This window comes from Bradysia coprophila, chromosome IV, assembly GCF_014529535.1.
Source record: "Bradysia coprophila strain Holo2 chromosome IV, BU_Bcop_v1, whole genome shotgun sequence".
NCBI lineage: Eukaryota > Metazoa > Arthropoda > Insecta > Diptera > Sciaridae > Bradysia > Bradysia coprophila.
The window spans coordinates 11,338,615-11,356,712 of record NC_050738.1 but is presented as its reverse complement, the minus strand read 5'-3'; the positions used below and the strand labels follow the sequence as shown (position 1 = coordinate 11,356,712).

The following is an 18,098-nucleotide window of genomic DNA, read 5'->3' as shown; positions in this document are numbered from 1 at the left end:
TTCATCCAGGTACTTTCTGAAATATTTGAAATGAATAATTTACCAATTCTACTTTGGAAGGTTCTATTAAACAATCATTTAAACTCAATTACCGGTAATACCTGTTAAACAATGCTTGATGAAAAGTTTTGTGACAGCCGAAAATATTTTGTGAATTCGTACAGGTATGGATATCGATTCTTGTACTCTCCGTGTCTCTCTCTCTCTATCTACACATAAATAAACGTCGATTGAATTCAATAAGTCAGTTTACAATCATTATTACGTGGACGTGAAGTAACCAAGCTGCTTAAGGTAAAAAGTTCTGTAATTTTTTTTGAATTAATTTGTATACCACAAAATTCGAAAAGGTATCATTGTTGTGTAGCTAAGATGGATCATTTAAACTCTAGCTATTGTTAGTTTCTTCACCTTGCATTAAAAGACCGGGCGACATACGTTGTAGCTAGAGTGCGACTTGATTTTATTGTCCCATAGAGTTTATTCGAACCGATTACAGTTTGTCGTTTGTCGGATAAATTAAGCAAACATTTTTTATTTCAATATCACACAGAGACAATACCATCGACCTGTACCCGAAGCAAATTTTAAAATGGCTCGAGCTTTCGTTCTGCACGAAAATCCGCTTTGGTTACCTCCGCTGGCTCAGGCTTTCGACCACCAAGGATTACCATGGACAGAGCTACACCTCGATGTTGGTACCTTCGATATGTCGGCACCACCACCAGAAGGCATATTTTACAATCGAATGAGTGGGTCATCGCATATGCGCAATCACCGTTATTCCGTCGAACTTACTTTCTGTGTACTGGCGTGGTTGACGAAATGGGGACGAACAGTCGTAAACAGCCAAAACGCGCTTGACATGGAAATAAGCAAAGTAAGACAATACGCCGAACTTGAACGTCTCGGAATTAAGACTCCTCGTACAGTGTTCCTATCTGGTCGCGATCAGATTGTCTCCGCTGCTAAAAAATATTTTGATGGTCAACCATTCATACTTAAACCCAATCGGGGTGGAAAAGGCGGCGGTGTACAGTTGTTCAAAACAATTGAAAGTCTAGCACAATATGTGGAAAGCGATCAGTATGAAACACCGGTAGGTGGAGTAGAACTATTACAGGCATATATTCATGCACCCCGTTCAGTCATTACACGAGCAGAGTTTGTCAATGGTCGATTTCTTTACGCACTAGAAGTAGATACAAGTGACTTATTTAAACAATGTCCTTTGGAAATTACTCGTGAAAATAAGCGTGAAAAATTTAAAATAGTCGATGGAATTCCAGAACAGCTAAGAACTCAGTTAGAGAGTTTTCTTGCGGTAACGGGAATTAGTATTGCTGGTATCGAGTTCGTAACTGACGTTAATGGTAATTCTTTCGTTTACGACGTTAACACTAATACGAACTACAATGCGGAAGCTGAAGAACAAGCAGGACTAGCTGGTACAGTAAGATCTGGTCCGGGTGCTGTAGCTGCATATCTTAGCGCGGAATTATCTCGCTTGTACAATATTTAAGTTTCATAGCAAACAAAATCATAACTTTATTTAGTCTGTTGTAAGTTGTAAGAAAGAGTAAAGAGATAATAAACGATGCTGAAATTTTGCAAAAATCCCAATCGATTCACCAGGTTAAACCGCGGTTTCCCGCAGCTCAGTGGAATCAATAAATGAGTTTCATTTGTTTCGCAGTAATTACGATTTCACGTTTAAGATTATTTTTAAGTAAATTTTATTATATTGAACCTTTTTTGGTCAGAACTTTCTTCGATTCGGTTTTGACTAGGTTTTAGGAAGTTGCCTCTTTGACACGGTCTTCTTCAATATTGACATGAACAGCTTGTCATAAATGAAAATTGGTTCACACTCAATACACACAACAATTTAATGCTGGGATCTATCTACCCTTATCTGTTGATAAATTGGAGTGTAAGTCATATTATACACCTACCTGTATCTCTGACAATATATCAGCTAATGAAATGCTTTTTTCTGCAAATTATCATGAAAGATGAGAATAGAAATATTGCAGAACAACCGAAAATTATTGCGATCGTACTTTCTGAGCTACATAACTAAATGTGGAATTTAATTTCAAAAAATCCATGGAATTTCCCATCATATCTGTACAATTATACCTTGCCGTGAGGTTTCGAACACCCAAAATTTTATAGCGGGTGATACATCTTAGTCTTCTACATTAATCGAATTATTTGGAATTAAAACATGCGGACGCATTATTGCTTGCATTCAATCAAATTTTAAAACAATTCGATTGTTTTGTCATTATATTCGGAATAATTTTTCACTTTATGTGTGTACCATAGATATTATGCGCTTGTATACACATATACTTAACCCGAAATGTTCTCGTTATATTTACCCATGGATGTGATTTGATTTACATTATTGTTTATTGAAGTGGTGAGCAAGCAAATCATTTGAATTCGTTGTTTAGATATGCTTAACGGGTAACATCAAATTTCGTGTATTGGATTTTGTGGAAATTTAATTTTTAATTCGATGCTCAAAAGCTCTTCATTGAATGTTTTAATGTTTCAATTCGATTTCGGGGAACACCTACTCAATATTAAATGATTTTCAGTGAATTAGAAAATAGTTGCTTGTGCCGGACGAAAATAACATTTATTTAGTCGTATACACTTTAAACTTCGTTTTTAAATGTGTTGCAATTTTGAAATCATTGCAGTGATGGAGGGTGCTATGGCAAGTGTGGTTTTGGTTTGATCTGCACAAAGATAATTGAAGAAATACTGCAAGCACCGCAAATACGTCCATTCCGATCCGAATCTCCATTCAGAAACAAATCACGTCCATTTCGAAAGAAATCACGTCCATTCCACAATAAATCCGCGTACAGAGGACGCCGACATATCCTATTAAGGGGAAGTAGTTCGCAATTACGAGAACTGACTCGCGATTACGAGGCAGTGATTCGCACAGAGGAGCGTGTACTTCTGGAGCGAGAAGCTACGTTATAACAGATTCGACGTCAGGGACGACTACGCAGTGTTTCGTTGGATGGACCGGGTGGTTCATTAGGACTGGTGTTGTCATGCTCGAGCATATAAAGCGCTATCAATTTTAAACAGAAGGTTATGCAAAAACGGAATACCAAGTTTTATTCTTCATCGCATAACATCTGTTTGGAATGAATGTGATAACATGGCAAAACCTTTAAGGTGTCGGTTCCTCTTATTATTTGTTCATTGCAGAACACACCCTGAATCATGTATAATTAGATGTTGGACCAAGGAATATTAGTTCGGAAGTTCGCAAAGTAAGAGTCATAGCAGTTCAATTACCAGTTCAATAACTAATTAGAAGCGGGCTGAACTAAATACATTGAATGGACAGAAAAGACTCACTGTTTGTGGCATAACATAAATTTCGTCGCATTGTAATGTTTTCGAAAGACGGTCCGTTCAAAGCAATGAACGTTTTACTCTCTTTTAACACACTATAGAGCGAAAGAACAGAAAAATAGAGAAAAAAGACCAATTATTGAACTGGTCTCGATGGGTGAAATGTGAAAACATGTGTATAAAAGTCTAGTTAGGAACAAACCAGTTAATTTTACTAAGCTCGATACGGTGTTTAATGTATAGTTTCCACTCAAAAAGAGCACTCCGTTTAGCCTCCGTTTACATGACAGTTGTAAAATAGAACAAAAGAACTGTCACGCAAACGGAGTGGAAATTGAATTTATTTCCGTTTTAATTGCATGTAGATGTAGTGTGTTTGACTTCAAAACAATTGAATAGTAAACTATAATCTTCTTTCCCAAATTTTAATTTAATTTTGTTTGCAAAATACAAAACCAATTCCAATTTTGCCTCCTGTTTTGACAGCTATACCCCGAAATCACTTACACTTAATTCGTCAAAATCTATCTGCTTAAACACTGTATAGAGGCACACTCTCTTTGGCATTCTGTTTTGACACTCTATATTCGCAGTATCATACTGAAACAATTTGCTATTGTATGACATTTGCTATGATTCTATTTTAATAGGTTTGTTCCATCGTACAGTAAAAACGATGTTTGACAAGCCGAAAACGAACGAGAGCATCCACAGGGCGTTATGGATGACAATTTGACAGCTCAAATAACCTTGGAATACATTTTTGCGAGTGTAGTAGTAGATTGCGTAGTTTTTTTTTACATTCTCACTTTGATGATGAAACGTTTGTAAAATAATAATGTCTTTTTTGCACAAAAAATTACCATAAAACTTCATTTGGTATGGAACAACAAAATATTTCCGGCAGAATCTCTTGCTTTTCGATGAGAGAAGAAAAGTTCTAAAACAAGTTACAAACTTCCAAACTCGTGTCATGCAATATTTCGGACATTCTCATAGATCAAAGTCTATCAATAATAGATTTTTAACGAAATACGTGGTAACACCTCAATCAAAGGTAATAGCAGATGTAACAGACTTAACCTGTTATAGACGGCAAGCTATGACTAGTATTATGTTATCGACTCTTTTACTTCCATCGATCAAAGTATTTTTAATTGGTTGATTTCAAATCTTGTACTTCAATTTTTAAACATGCATTTCACCATATAAAGGACCATATTACCCAGAGCTTGTCATTATACTTGTCTTCGTTATCGATAACAGATGAATAGGCGTTGTTAAACGAAATCTTCAATAATTAATAAAATTTATTTTAATTAAGTAAACAAAAGATAAATCTTTCAAATAAAAGTGGTTCCATGTAAAATAGTTCCAAAATCGATGAGAAATTCAAGTTCAAAGTTTGGCTTTGTCAATTTAGGTCAACTCTCCATCATTTACCTTATAACGGTTTACGCTGCCGTTTGTAACAGATTCAATCGGGTAAAAATACTGGCGATGCGCGATGCAAAGCTGCGAACCATTTCGAAGTTAACCCAATGAATGAGTTACCCGAGCTTAAAATGATTGGAGACGATTCCTCGAAATTCAAATGAAAAAAATCATCTCCTAACATCTGGGTACCATTGGTAGCCATAGGAAATATCACAAATATCAAAGAAATATATATAGATTTTAATACTTCTTCGTATCGCCATATGCTTTTGTCTTTGATTGATATCCTAACGTACTTCCGCTATCGGGATTCTAATACAATCCAGATTACTCATACCTTAGGTGGACTTGTATTCTGTTAGATTGTTAATGGAACCATCTATACGGTCCCATATTGTCTCGATTTACTGGTTCTTCCTGCATCCATTCCACCATTCTACACTACATTCGTGCTGGACACACACCGTATACATTTGTATTTTATGAGGTAATCTATAGTGTTTTCAGCATTAACTTTTTCATTTCAAATAATATAGAGGCTGGGTCTTTAGCATTACACATCAATATAACTATTCTACATTAATCCTCGTTCCATCTCTTTGTTATCAACCTAATTACGATCATCCATCACACATTACGTCAGATATAAGTCGAAGCAAAAAATTAAACTTTACCTTACGTATTACATCTGTATAACTATATCCAGTATAATGTACCGTACCCGCGTTAATATCTGTGTTATATGAGTCGGCTCTTTGTATGTAAAAAAAGAGTCTGAAAAAAATAAACCATTAGATTTCCCCGTAACGTCAATAAACCATTCCATACATTATACGTATACACCAAAAATGAGCATATACTTATACTTATATATATATATACTGAAGACCCTCATTGGGTACACCACATATTCATTGACTAAATATATTTTAGCGTCGTCCCACATAACCGATACCGAGAGTCACATGCACACACATATATATGTATCTACAATAATATCGACAAAGGCTTGTGTGCGGTTTTTCCGAAACAGAAATTTTCCTTCTTCTATTTTCTACTTATTACGTCTATTACACCAACTTTCATCTATACATATCATCCTTATTCCTTACATAAATTTCGCTGCCATTATATCGTCCATTACAGTATTAAGATCAAATATCACATTAAATAACCTTAAGGCTATTAATATGCAAACTATGTCCCTCATTAATGGCACATTTTGTTTAATTTACTGGTGGTCTGTTTGTCATGAGGTTTTCTTGTGTTGATCTTCTGGACCAAATGCTTAAAGTTTCCGTACACATTCATTGCATTATATAGATCATATATATATATATAACATAATAGCATAGCCGACCTGTGACTGAGACTGTACTGTTGTGTATAGTCTAGTGAAGCTTTAGTTTGGTATTAAGTAGGAGCACAACATTATTTTATTTTGTGGTTTGATGAAATGGGAAGTTTTGTGTTTTGGTTAAGTTGAGAGAAAAAGGCACTTGCGGTCTCCATTATAATACATGAAGACGATATTATTCAGTTGAAGTACATTAGCATGTACACAATCTACTCTAACGTTTTACTTGAAGAGAAATTAGTTTCGTATCTACAATGTGAAAGTATATCTCCTTTTATTTTATAAACTTTTCACCATCAATTTGTCTTTCAGCACTGTTTTGATGGAAATGTATTTGTATTTGTGCTTTGTCCATTCATTCGCAACAGTATGTACATACCAAGAAAAAGTTAGGTCTCTCCACAACAATGTTAGTAGTTGCAATATTCGGGACATTTATAGCGCTTTTCGTTTACTGTTGGACAGTGAAAAATTTGTAGACAACTGAGTGAATCAGCTAGTATGTTGAAATTAGGACCATTATTGGAACGAAATTGTTGTGTGTTATATCTTATGCAATGTTTTGTGTAAAGATAGCGTAAAAAACTGCTCTGAATGGAGCTTTAATTCTAATTCAGTGAAAATCATTTAATATTAAGTCACCGAAATCGAATTGAAGCATTAAAACATTCAATGAAGAGCTTTCGAGCATCGAATTAAAAATTAAATTTCCACAACAATTGCTACTATTACATCTGAAATTATCGGAAAACTATTTCAACCTGACCTGAGTAATAATAATAATAGCGTATGGTTATTGTTCAGCCGGGAGGACACATTTTAAGTGACAGATTCGGCTACCATTTGCTGCTATAGCTAGTGAGGTACTTTTACATGGTATTCTAATGACCTAACACTAGGGACCACATGCTTAACATGAATTACGAACCACGCCTTCTAAGTATTTCACATTCTGAAGGATTTTTTGATTATTGCGCCTTAGTACCTATAGCAGTACTAAGCCCACTAAAGCGCAGTAGGAGTAGAATACCGGCAGCTCCCAACAATGTCTTGACCGAAATCACATATCTAAAATATGCCTAAGATTTTAATGCCTGGAACCTGAAATAACTCTGTAAAATTCAACCGGAAAAAGTTAAGAGAAATCAGAAATTAATTATAGACAGCATGCAGCCGCGTGTTAACCTGTCAAATACGGCTTTTCATGTGTTATCGATAACTACGACAAAAACAATGACAAGTTCTGGGTAATATGGTCTTTTATATGGTAAAATGCATGTTAAAAAAATTGAAGTACAAGATTTAAAATCAACAGATTAAAAATTCTTTGATCGATGGAAGTAAAAGAGTCGATAATAATACTGGTCATATTGTGTTGCGTCTTATGACTCGTGTATTTCGTCAATGATCAAGTATGTATGCTATATGAATGATCCGAATCGAGGTAGACACGGATTGATAGACAACGAGAGAAAATAAAGTCTTTATTAGCGAACAGTTCGCTGGGATAACATCCCCAATTTTCATTCGTAGAATGTAGAACTGTAGAATTTCTCACAAGTTAAGATAAACTTCAATTTGGTTCATTCATTTAGCATACTTGATCATTGACGAAATACACGAGTCATAATACGCAACATCAGGTTAATATTCATCAAGAACAGACTTTTATAGCAGGTGACTCGATGCGCATCCATCGTATATTGACGTAGATATCAGTTTTCCTCGATCAGAATTTATTTTTTGGCGTGCGCTAATCTTGTTATTAAGAAGTCAATTCCCGAAAGATTCTCTAAATTTGTGCGTTCAGCATTCTTTTGACAGAAGTTTTCAGAATCTTCAAAATAAATTGAAATTTCAGCTGTAGAAAAATGGCTTTGTTTTAATTTGCGTCACTTACAACCATTAAATGCGCTATTTACTAAAAAAAAATTCTTCCTCAGGCTGCTCACCAGAAAAAATCCTAAATTTGTCACTTTAATTTCCTAAATTTTTGAATAACAGGTATATTACTTCCACCGATCGGTTGATTTCAAATCTTGTACTTCATTTGTTTTAACATGCATTTTATTATATAAAGGACCATATTACCCTGAGGTTGTCATTATTTTTGTCGTCGTTATCGATAACAGATGAATGGTCGTATTTGACAGGTTAGCATCTGCAAAACAATATACAGTAAAAACTCATAAAATTCAATATGATTTGAGATCGTTTATTGATTGAAAATAAACAAATTGTGGAAAAACGATAAAGAGGAGCACATATACCTCAGAAAATTGCTTCGCAAAAAATACGTGGACTCAACAATGAAACCCAGTTATGTTTAACGAGGCCAACGAATATTAAAAATTTTGATATATCACCCATCGAGCGCAGTACTTACACCGAACACTAAAACGAGTCAAATTGACCGCACTTTCCGGTCTCGTTTTTCTGGTGTTAATCGAAGTACACACCATACGTGTATTGATCAATTTTGAGTTATTTTAGAGAGTGCGTTGTCGCGCAGGTGAGGGAAACTTACGTAGTTTTTTTCACTCCCAAAAATCACGCTGAAACCGTGATTTAACGCTACTGTCATTGACGGAAAACGAGTTTCCAGGTATTGCAAAGAATCTATTACTTTGTTTGTTGACGTTATAATTTAGTGTTTGATAGAAAATCTGCTACTTCATTAGTTTTGACATGCATTTAACTTGTAAGGAAATCACTAGCCACAAGTCTCTGCTTATTTTCCAATCATCTTTATCATCACTATGTACCTCTATACTGATTTGTAAAAGAGGATTTTTCAGTTAACATTTTTTTTTCTAATAAATCTAGAAATTTTGATGCATCCAACTCAAAGCGGAAAAATGCATTGTATCGTTTTGTTCTGTATAGCTCAACCTACATTAAATCCACGAGAATTTTCCTTTGCCTTATTTGTATAAAACAGTTTATCCATCTAGTAAAAATAGTTTTCTACGTTTTACGAATAGATATAAAAATTCAGGTATATGTCGTCAGCACCCCCACCTTTTTGGGCTGGTGTTTTCGTTGCTGATTATTATGAGCTATGTTTTGTGCTTTCGAATGACGCTATCCAAAAATTTTGTGCTGCTCAGGCGCCCGAGCACAAAACTACTTTCTGGTCAAAGCATGTCACTTTGTATGGGAGACCCCTAATATATCAACTGCAGCCAAAATACATTTCTAGGACTAAAATGTACACATTATGTGCTGACGATATCACCCCACCAAAAATTTTGTGCTGCTCAGGCACCCGAGCACAAAACTACTTTCTGGTCAACGCATGTCACTTTGTATGGGAGACCCCTAATATATCAACTGCAGCCAAAATACATTTCTAGGACTAAAATGTACACATTATGTGCTGACGATATCAACCCACCAATAGTTTAGTGCTGCCACCTGTGTCCAGCACAAAACTACTTTCTGCTCAAAACATGTCACTTTGCAAACATAGAAGACCCTTCACAATTTTGAGAGTTTGTTTTGCATGCAACTGAATTCTTGCACAATAGCCTGAGTCCATTGTGCATGCAACAAGAGGCTTGCACAATAGTTAGAATTCATTGTGAATGCATCTCGATGCTTGCACAATAGTCAGAGTTCATTGTGCATGCATCTCGATGCTTGCACAATAGTCAGAGTTCATTGTGCATCCAACAGAATTCTTACACAATAGTCAGAGTTCATTGTGCATCCAACAGAATTCTTACACAATAGTCAGAGTTCATTGTGCATCCAACAGAATTCTTACACAATAGTCAGAGTTCATTGTGCATGCATCTCGATGCTTGTACAATAGTCAGAGTTCATTGTGCATGCATCTCGATGCTTGCACAATAGCCTGAGTCCATTGTGCATGTTACAAGAGGCTTGCACAATAGTCAGACTTCATTGTGCATGCATCTCGATGTTTGCACAATAGTTAGAGGTCATTGTGCATGCATCTCGATGCTTGCACAATAGTCAGAGTTCATTGTGCATGCATCTCGATGCTTGTACAATAGCCTGAGTCCATTGTGCATGTAACAAGAGGCTTGCACAATAGTCAGAGTTCATTGTGCATGCATCTCGATGCTTGCACAATAGTTAGAGGTCATTGTGCATGCAACAAGAGGCTTGCACAATAGTTAGGATTCATTGTGCATGCATCTCGATACTTGCACAATAGTCAGAGTTCATTGTGCATCCAACAGAATTCTTACACAATAGTCAGAGTTCATTGTGCATGCATCTCGATGCTTGTACAATAGTCAGAGTTCATTGTGCATGCATCTAAATGCTTGTACAATAGCCTGAGTCCATTGTGCATGTAACAAGAGGCTTGCACAATAGTCAGAGTATGAATCTCGATGCTTGCACAATAGTTAGAGTTTATTGTGCATGCATCTAAATGCTTGTACAATAGCCTGAGTCCATTGTGCATGCAACAAGAGGCTTGCACAATAGTTACAATTCATTGTGCATCCAACAGAATTGTTACACAATAGTCAGAGTTCATTGTGCATGCATCTCGATGCTTGTACAATAGTCAGAGTTCATTGTGCATGCATCTCGATGCTTGCACAATAGCCTGAGTCCATTGTGCATGTAACAAGAGGCTTGCACAATAGTCAGACTTCATTGTGCATGCATCTCGATGCTTGCACAATAGTTAGAGGTCATTGTGCATGCATCTCGATGCTTGCACAATAGTCAGAGTTCATTGTGCATGCATCTCGATGCTAGCCTGAGTCCATTGTGCATGTAACAAGAGGCTTGCACAATAGTCAGAGTTTATTGTGCATGCATCTCGATGCTTGCACAATAGTTAGAGGTCATTGTGCATGCAACAAGAGGCTTGCACAATAGTTAGGATTCATTGTGCATGCATCTCGATACTTGCACAATAGTCAGAGTTCATTGTGCATCCAACAGAATTCTTACACAATAGTCAGAGTTCATTGTGCATGCATCTCGATGCTTGTACAATAGTCAGAGTTCATTGTGCATGCATCTAAATGCTTGTACAATAGCCTGAGTCCATTGTGCATGTAACAAGAGGCTTGCACAATAGTTAGAATTCATTGTGCATGCATTTCGATGCTTGCACAATAGTCAGAGTTCATTGTGCATGCATCTAAATGCTTGTACAATAGCCTGAGTCCATTGTGCATGTAACAAGAGGCTTGCACAATAGTTAGAATTCATTGTTCATGCATTTCGATGCTTGCACAATAGTCAGAGTTCATTGTGCATGCATCTAAATGCTTGTACAATAGCCTGAGTCCATTGTGCATGTAACAAGAGGCTTGCACAATAGTTAGAATTCATTGTGCATGCATTTCGATGCTTGTACAATAGTCAGAGTTCATTGTGCATGCATCTAAATGCTTGTACAATAGCCTGAGTACATTGTGCATGTAACAAGAGGCTTGCACAATAGTCAGAGTTCATTGTGCATGCATCTCGATGCTTGCACAATAGTTAGACTTCATTGTGCATGCATCTCGATGCTTGCACAATAGTCAGAGTTGCATCGAGATGCATGCACAATGAACTCTGACTATTGTGCAAGAATTCTGTTGGATGCACAATGAACTCTGACTATTGTGCAAGTATCGAGATGCATGCACTATGAATCCTAACTATTGTGCAAGCCTCTTGTTGCATGCACAATGACCTCTAACTATTGTGCAAGCATCGAGATGCATGCACAATGAACTCTGACTATTGTGCAAGCCTCTTGTTACATGCACAATGGACTCAGGCTATTGTACAAGCATTTAGATGCATGCACAATGAATTGTAACTATTGTGCAAGCCTCTTGTTGCATGCACAATGGACTCAGGCTATTGTACAAGCATTTAGATGCATGCACAATAAACTCAAACTATTTTGCAAGCATCGAGATGCATGCACAATGAACTCTGACTATTGTACAAGCATCGAGATGCATTCACAATGAATTCTAACTATTGTGCAAGCCTCTTGTTGCATGTACAATGGACTCAGGCTATTGTGCAAGAATTCAGTTGCATGCAAAACAAACTCTCAAAATTGTGAAGGGTCTTCTATGTATGCAAAGTGACATGTTTTGAGCAGAAAGTAGTTTTGTGCTGGACACAGGTGGCAGCACCAAACTATTGGTGGGGTGATATCGTCAGCACATAATGTGTACATTTTAGTCCTGGAATTGTATTTTAAATAAAATTGATTTATTAGGGGTCTCCCATTCAAAGTGACATACTTTGACCAGAAAGTAGTTTTGTGCTCGGGTGCCTGAGCAGCACAAAATTTTTGGTGGGGTGATATCGTCAGCACAAAATGTGTACATTTTAGTCCTAGAAATGTATTTTGGCTGCAGTTGATATATTAGGGGTCTCCCATACAAAGTGACATGCTTTGACCATAAAGTAGTTTTGTGCTCGGGTGCCTGAGCAGCACAAAATTTTTGGTGGGGTGATATCGTCAGCACATAATGTGTACATTTTAGTCCTAGAAATGTATTTTGGCTGCAGTTGATATATTAGGGGTCTCCCATACAAAGTGACATGCTTTGACCAGAAAGTAGTTTTGTGCTCGGGTGCCTGAGCAGCACAAAATTTTTGGATAGCGTCATTCGAAAGCACAAAACATAGCTCATAATAATCAGCAACGAAAACACCAGCCCAAAAAGGTGGGGGTGCTGACGACATATACCTTAAAAATTCGCTTACGAAAAATTGTATTCCTTTTCGCAATGTAAAAATGGTTCGTGTTCAATAAGTGTAGGATTTATGTGCATATGAATATAAATTAAATTCATGTTTTCTGTATTATAAAATCAGTAAGTAGAAAGCAATTTACCGATGGAATAAAAATCGAGAGATAGACGTATTTAGGGAAAAATCCATAAAACTCAAGTACATGATTTAGTAGACATTACATTATGCTTTAGTGCATGAACAAATATCTGTTCTCTTCATTTATATATTTACTTTGATACTTTTCTCATACAGGATAGGGATTTATGATGGGCTTTGAAACTTTAAAGTAGATATATCCATATATCCAGTAAAAGGAGGTTAATGTAACATTGTAAATTTATGTTTTCTTTGACCGTGCTTTGTTCGCTGGGATAAGCCGGGTGTGTGTTTATTGTCATGGGGCATAACGGGTTAAAGTTACAGAGGCCATGATTCGTTATTGCACAACGAAAAAAGTTATTTATGCTACTGGGTGATAACAGTCATTTAAATTACGAGGGTCGAAAAACGATTTTGTGCACAGGACTACTGAAATAGACACATTATTTGCTTGAAAAAATTCAAACCATATTAAATTGATTCAATCATATAGTCATGGAAAATTTCATTCAAAACCGTTCTCACACGATAAATCGTAAAGAAATTAATTTTTCGAGCACGATATATCGTTCGGGAAAACCTAACATTTCATAACAAAAAATCATGGCAAAATGTCGTATTTCAGTTGTCCGGTTGCACAAAATACTATTTCAAAATTCGAGGTGTATGTGTACTACTTTTAGGTACAAAAAAGTAAATTAAATGAAATTTTTCACACAACAAAGTGTTGTGTATGTACATAAAGTAACTGGGAGTTGCTGGAATTTGGTAATTTTACAAAAATGCAAATGATTGTTGATCGATTGTTTTTAAGAAATGTCTAATGTAACCATATCCCGCAACTGCTTGTACGATTTTCATATTTTGAGAAAAAAAGGAAAGATGATATTTTATGGTAGCAGTGAGCGATGTTTTTTCAGTGAATTACCTATAACACCACACGATATTTACTCGACCGGGGTCTAAACTAAACATTACTCTTTGATTTATAATCAAAATCCATTTTTTTAATGAATTAGGGCCAGGGTTTGTTGGTCTTCCCATCACATTAATGCTGTGTAAAGCCGTGTCACAATATTGTTGATTTCATTAATTCATTTAGATGAAAATTGTAGTTTGAACGATTCAAAATTAGTCATCCGTTGTGAACTGTTTGCAGTGAGCGAAACAATAAAAAGTAAACAAAAGAAAGACCGTTTCAGCTGAATTTTATTAATGGTTCAGCAAATCTTCTAATTAAACTAAAACTACTATAGACCCAACTTTCCATGAAAAATTGACGAAATTTTTTTTCGTTGCAATTTAAGTCTTCCATCTTTTCGTTCCTGAAAAATCAACAAATTTTCCTCATTTTTTTCCAGTTTTTGTAATAAATTTTTGAATTTTATATACCACTCTACGAGATATATATTTGTACTAAAATACAAATTTCTCTCGTAACTTATACACACAACGAAACACACATCTATAATACAAACAAGTTCCGAAAAAAAACAAAGTTTTTCAAAACTCCTGATGAATGTACAAAGTTTTCTATCAGTTTCCGTTTCCGTTTTTCCCATCAACTTTAAGGTTAAAACTTTTATATTGAGACATTGTTTCTTATTTTTGTTTAAATCTTAACCCACTGCGACAATGTTTATCTGTACATTGATTGGGTTAAAGAAGTAAATAACTTGTGATAGAATTTGTTCAAGTGTAACATGCCAGACAAAAGTTTTGGATTTTCGATTAAATTTTCCAATGGATATTGACCATAAATAATGGTATATGTATGCCCTGCGCTTCGCAAAAAGAGGACGAAGAAAAAAAAATTGACGAAAGGACAAGTTTATGGACTAATTTTGAAACAAAACGAACAAGTACAGTTTTAATCAGCGACAGTTTAGTATAAATTAAAGGAAACATTTCTTCAAAGAAAATCAATTTGGATTGATTTGAAGGGTGGTCTGAACTAGCTGGCTGCGCCCAAAGAAAAATTGATTTTTTCAATGTACTACTGTGCTGCAGATATCATACCACCTACATTTTATGTTAAGAGACCGTCCATAAAGTATGTAACGCGGAAAATGGTATTTATCTGACTTACCCCCTAAATGGTAGCAAACTGTTATAAAACCTTTGATCTACCTTTCTACCCTCTTTCATTACCTAACAGAAAAAAAGCAAAAGAAGTTTTAAAAGAAAAACTCGTTTATTCGTCTTACCAAACACTCTTCATTGTTTAAAGGTCAATGACTTGCATCGGCTGTCACAAAATGTCTTATTGTGGAGCATCGAGTCCACTAGCATCCACTACTTCATCTTCGTCATCTTTGAATGACGTGAATGCGTGAGTAGAGACGAGCTGCCCAAACAACGAATAATTACTTAAATGAACGGCAATAGAAATTGAATCAAAGAAGGAGTTGCTTTGTGCTTCATTTAGCATTGAAACTAACTATAGTTTTAGTGAAGCGATGTTCATTATACGGTACTCGTCAAAATAACCCCACTAAAGTTTTCGTTAAGTTGTACTTAACCTCAATCGACTGATGTTAACTGCGTACAAATAGCTCGTTCAATTTATTCAACATGTCTGCCAACTGGGACAGCTGACAGTTTGGATTATAAATAACTCTGCACTCTTTACTTCTCACAATTGAAGATGAGTACCCTTCAAAAATCAAATTCAAATTTTTGTTCGAGAAACGCAAAAGAGTTCGTTTCATGACATTTTTGGTCAGACCTACCACTAATCCCATAAAATTACGTTACAATATTGTGAAACCTGACTCTTCTGCGTTGCTTCAACTTTATGGACAGCCCTCAGTAAGGGACCTCTTACCCCCAAAAATGCGTCATAAGTGCCATTCATATACTTATACATTATGTATGCCAGCCATGAACCTAAAATGCACACGAAAATCCAGAGACATTTTAAAGTAACCAATTCAAGCTCCATTTGGCAACCAATTGTGCAACTGCTGTCTAAACAAAATTATACATAAGAACAAAGAATGAAGTCTGTGCAAATAGTCTACTGCAATACTTGTATGTGCCATTTAAAATCTGGTACACAAAACCACATAGGGGATATTTACGGAAAATGATTATATCTATTCAAGATCTTAAACTTCTATTCCATTATTATACAGTTGGTGACGGTGTACCCTTTTACTCTATTGTAGCTTTAATGAACACCACTGTAGCTATTAAGTGGGAATATTCTGATATTAATGTCAAAGTTTTCACAAAGTTTTAATTGTAGCATGTTAGTGTTGCCTCTTTTCGTTTCCAGACTATATACATTGCATACGACTAAGCACAACAATTATTATATAGTACAACCGATTTCTGCATTGCATGTTAACTGTGTTGGTTGTCAAAAGTGCAGGAAAACTTGATTTTTTTCAAGATAAACGAACGTTTGTTGATGATTTGTTTTATCACCTCTGCAAAGCGTTGAATTATGACAGACCACCCACTACACTAATTGTAATATCTAAGCACTATGTAAATCTAATTAAGGGATTAAAAATCAATTTTTCGAAAGCTGTTTGCATCTTAACAGTTTGATTTTCATTTGCGGGTATCTTTTGATTGTCTCAGCAATGCAGCAGATAAAAAGTTGTTTTCTTTTAGTTTGCCAATTAAATTTCGTCTCATGAGGGAGAATGTTTTGTGTTGATAGAAGTTGATGCAGGTGATACATTTTTCACGTATTTTCTAAAAGTTTACTTTATTCATCAGACGACACTCTCTTCACTACGGTAATGTGTATAAGTGGAATGGCTTTTTTATAAATAAGTAGTGAACTCATCTAATCCTCTTATTGTCTTTTTTTTGTATCAAGACTTCATCTGCATTTCGTGCTAGTCTCAACCGAGTTAGTATAGCTGCAGCATTAAGCGTATTAAGTGCTAGACTGCATTATAATTATCATTTTTTTTGTTAATTTTCCTTTCGTCCCATCCTTTATTTAATACTTTATTTTCTATGCTTTTCGCCATTTAGCAGAAGCTGCAGAGCGAGTGCTTCTGTTAATTTTTACTCATTTTGACTGATTCGAAGTAATAGATTTTGGTGAAAAAATCTATAGCATTTTAGTTAATGGGGGATGTTACTTATAGAAACGTAAAATTAGCGAAGTTTCCTTAGCTGAAGTCTACAAATTTAAGTTTTCATACCTGAGCACAAGATTTTATTCATTCCATTTGCTTGATCTACTTGTATGTACATGTCTACTTTACATGTCTACGCCAATGGAAAATCTACCTACACCTATCGTTACACCATACATTATAACACAACAAAACCTACACTTTTCATTTAAAGAATTAATTATTATTTTGGTCTGGCTCGAAAAATCCTCAACCTTCTATTGTGTACCCACTTCGTTATAAATTTATGATCAGACATGATTCATTTACTGTCCATTAAGGGTATAGTTATACGAACATCGTAGACACATTAGTAAAATAGGCAAACAACGTGTTGAACGGACAAAAAAAGTGAAGCCATTGAAACAAGAATGGACTAGACATAGACCATGAACGGCTGGTTCATAAAATATAAAAATTAATCCTTTAAGGCAGAAAATTGTTGATTTATTTTACAAATGTAGCTAAATTCAAGGGCATTTTTTGTTCTATTTATCTTCTAAGATAGCTAAGTCTTAGGGATTCTTAAAAAAAATTCTAGGAATTTCTTAGTAAAATACCGAGTAAAGGTTAAAAAAGATGTTGAAAAATGTTGGAATCATGTTTATGTTTAACCCAAGGCATCTATAATTATGTCTATCAATCGTATCGCTGCAATTTAAATAAAATTACCCGAAAAGTCTTAATAAAATAGCCTTAATGGCAATATTCGAATAACTTTGGGACAAAGGGTCAAGGCTCGATTCGTTGGACTGTTGAGTGAACGAAAAACGTTTAAAAAAAATTCATTTCGTTTTCGGCCTTTAGATGTTTTCTCAATGTAGGGACTGTCTTATAAATTCAACGATGTTCACAATTTTTTGTTTAAACTCTCTTTAGTAGAGCGTTCGGAACAGAGCCACTTTCTCTATAGTATGATACTACAAAGG

The 18,098-nt window shown here is 35.4% G+C and overlaps 1 protein-coding gene across 1 annotated transcript; it reads left to right on the top strand.

Moving 5' to 3' along the window:
• The first annotated feature begins 262 nt into the window (after positions 1–262).
• On the top strand, positions 263–1,613 carry LOC119066239. Its single transcript, XM_037168556.1, has 2 exons — positions 263–294; positions 554–1,613. Exon 2 carries the CDS (start codon positions 593–595, stop codon positions 1,520–1,522), a length of 930 nt encoding a protein of 309 aa, XP_037024451.1. The 5' UTR covers positions 263–294; positions 554–592; the 3' UTR covers positions 1,523–1,613.
• Positions 1,614–18,098: the final 16,485 nt, after the last annotated feature.

Excerpts from the sequence above, each read along its gene's own strand:
- LOC119066239 (XM_037168556.1), top strand. The coding sequence starts at position 593 with ATGGCTCGAGCTTTCGTTCTGCACGAAAATCCGCTTTGGTTACCTCCG.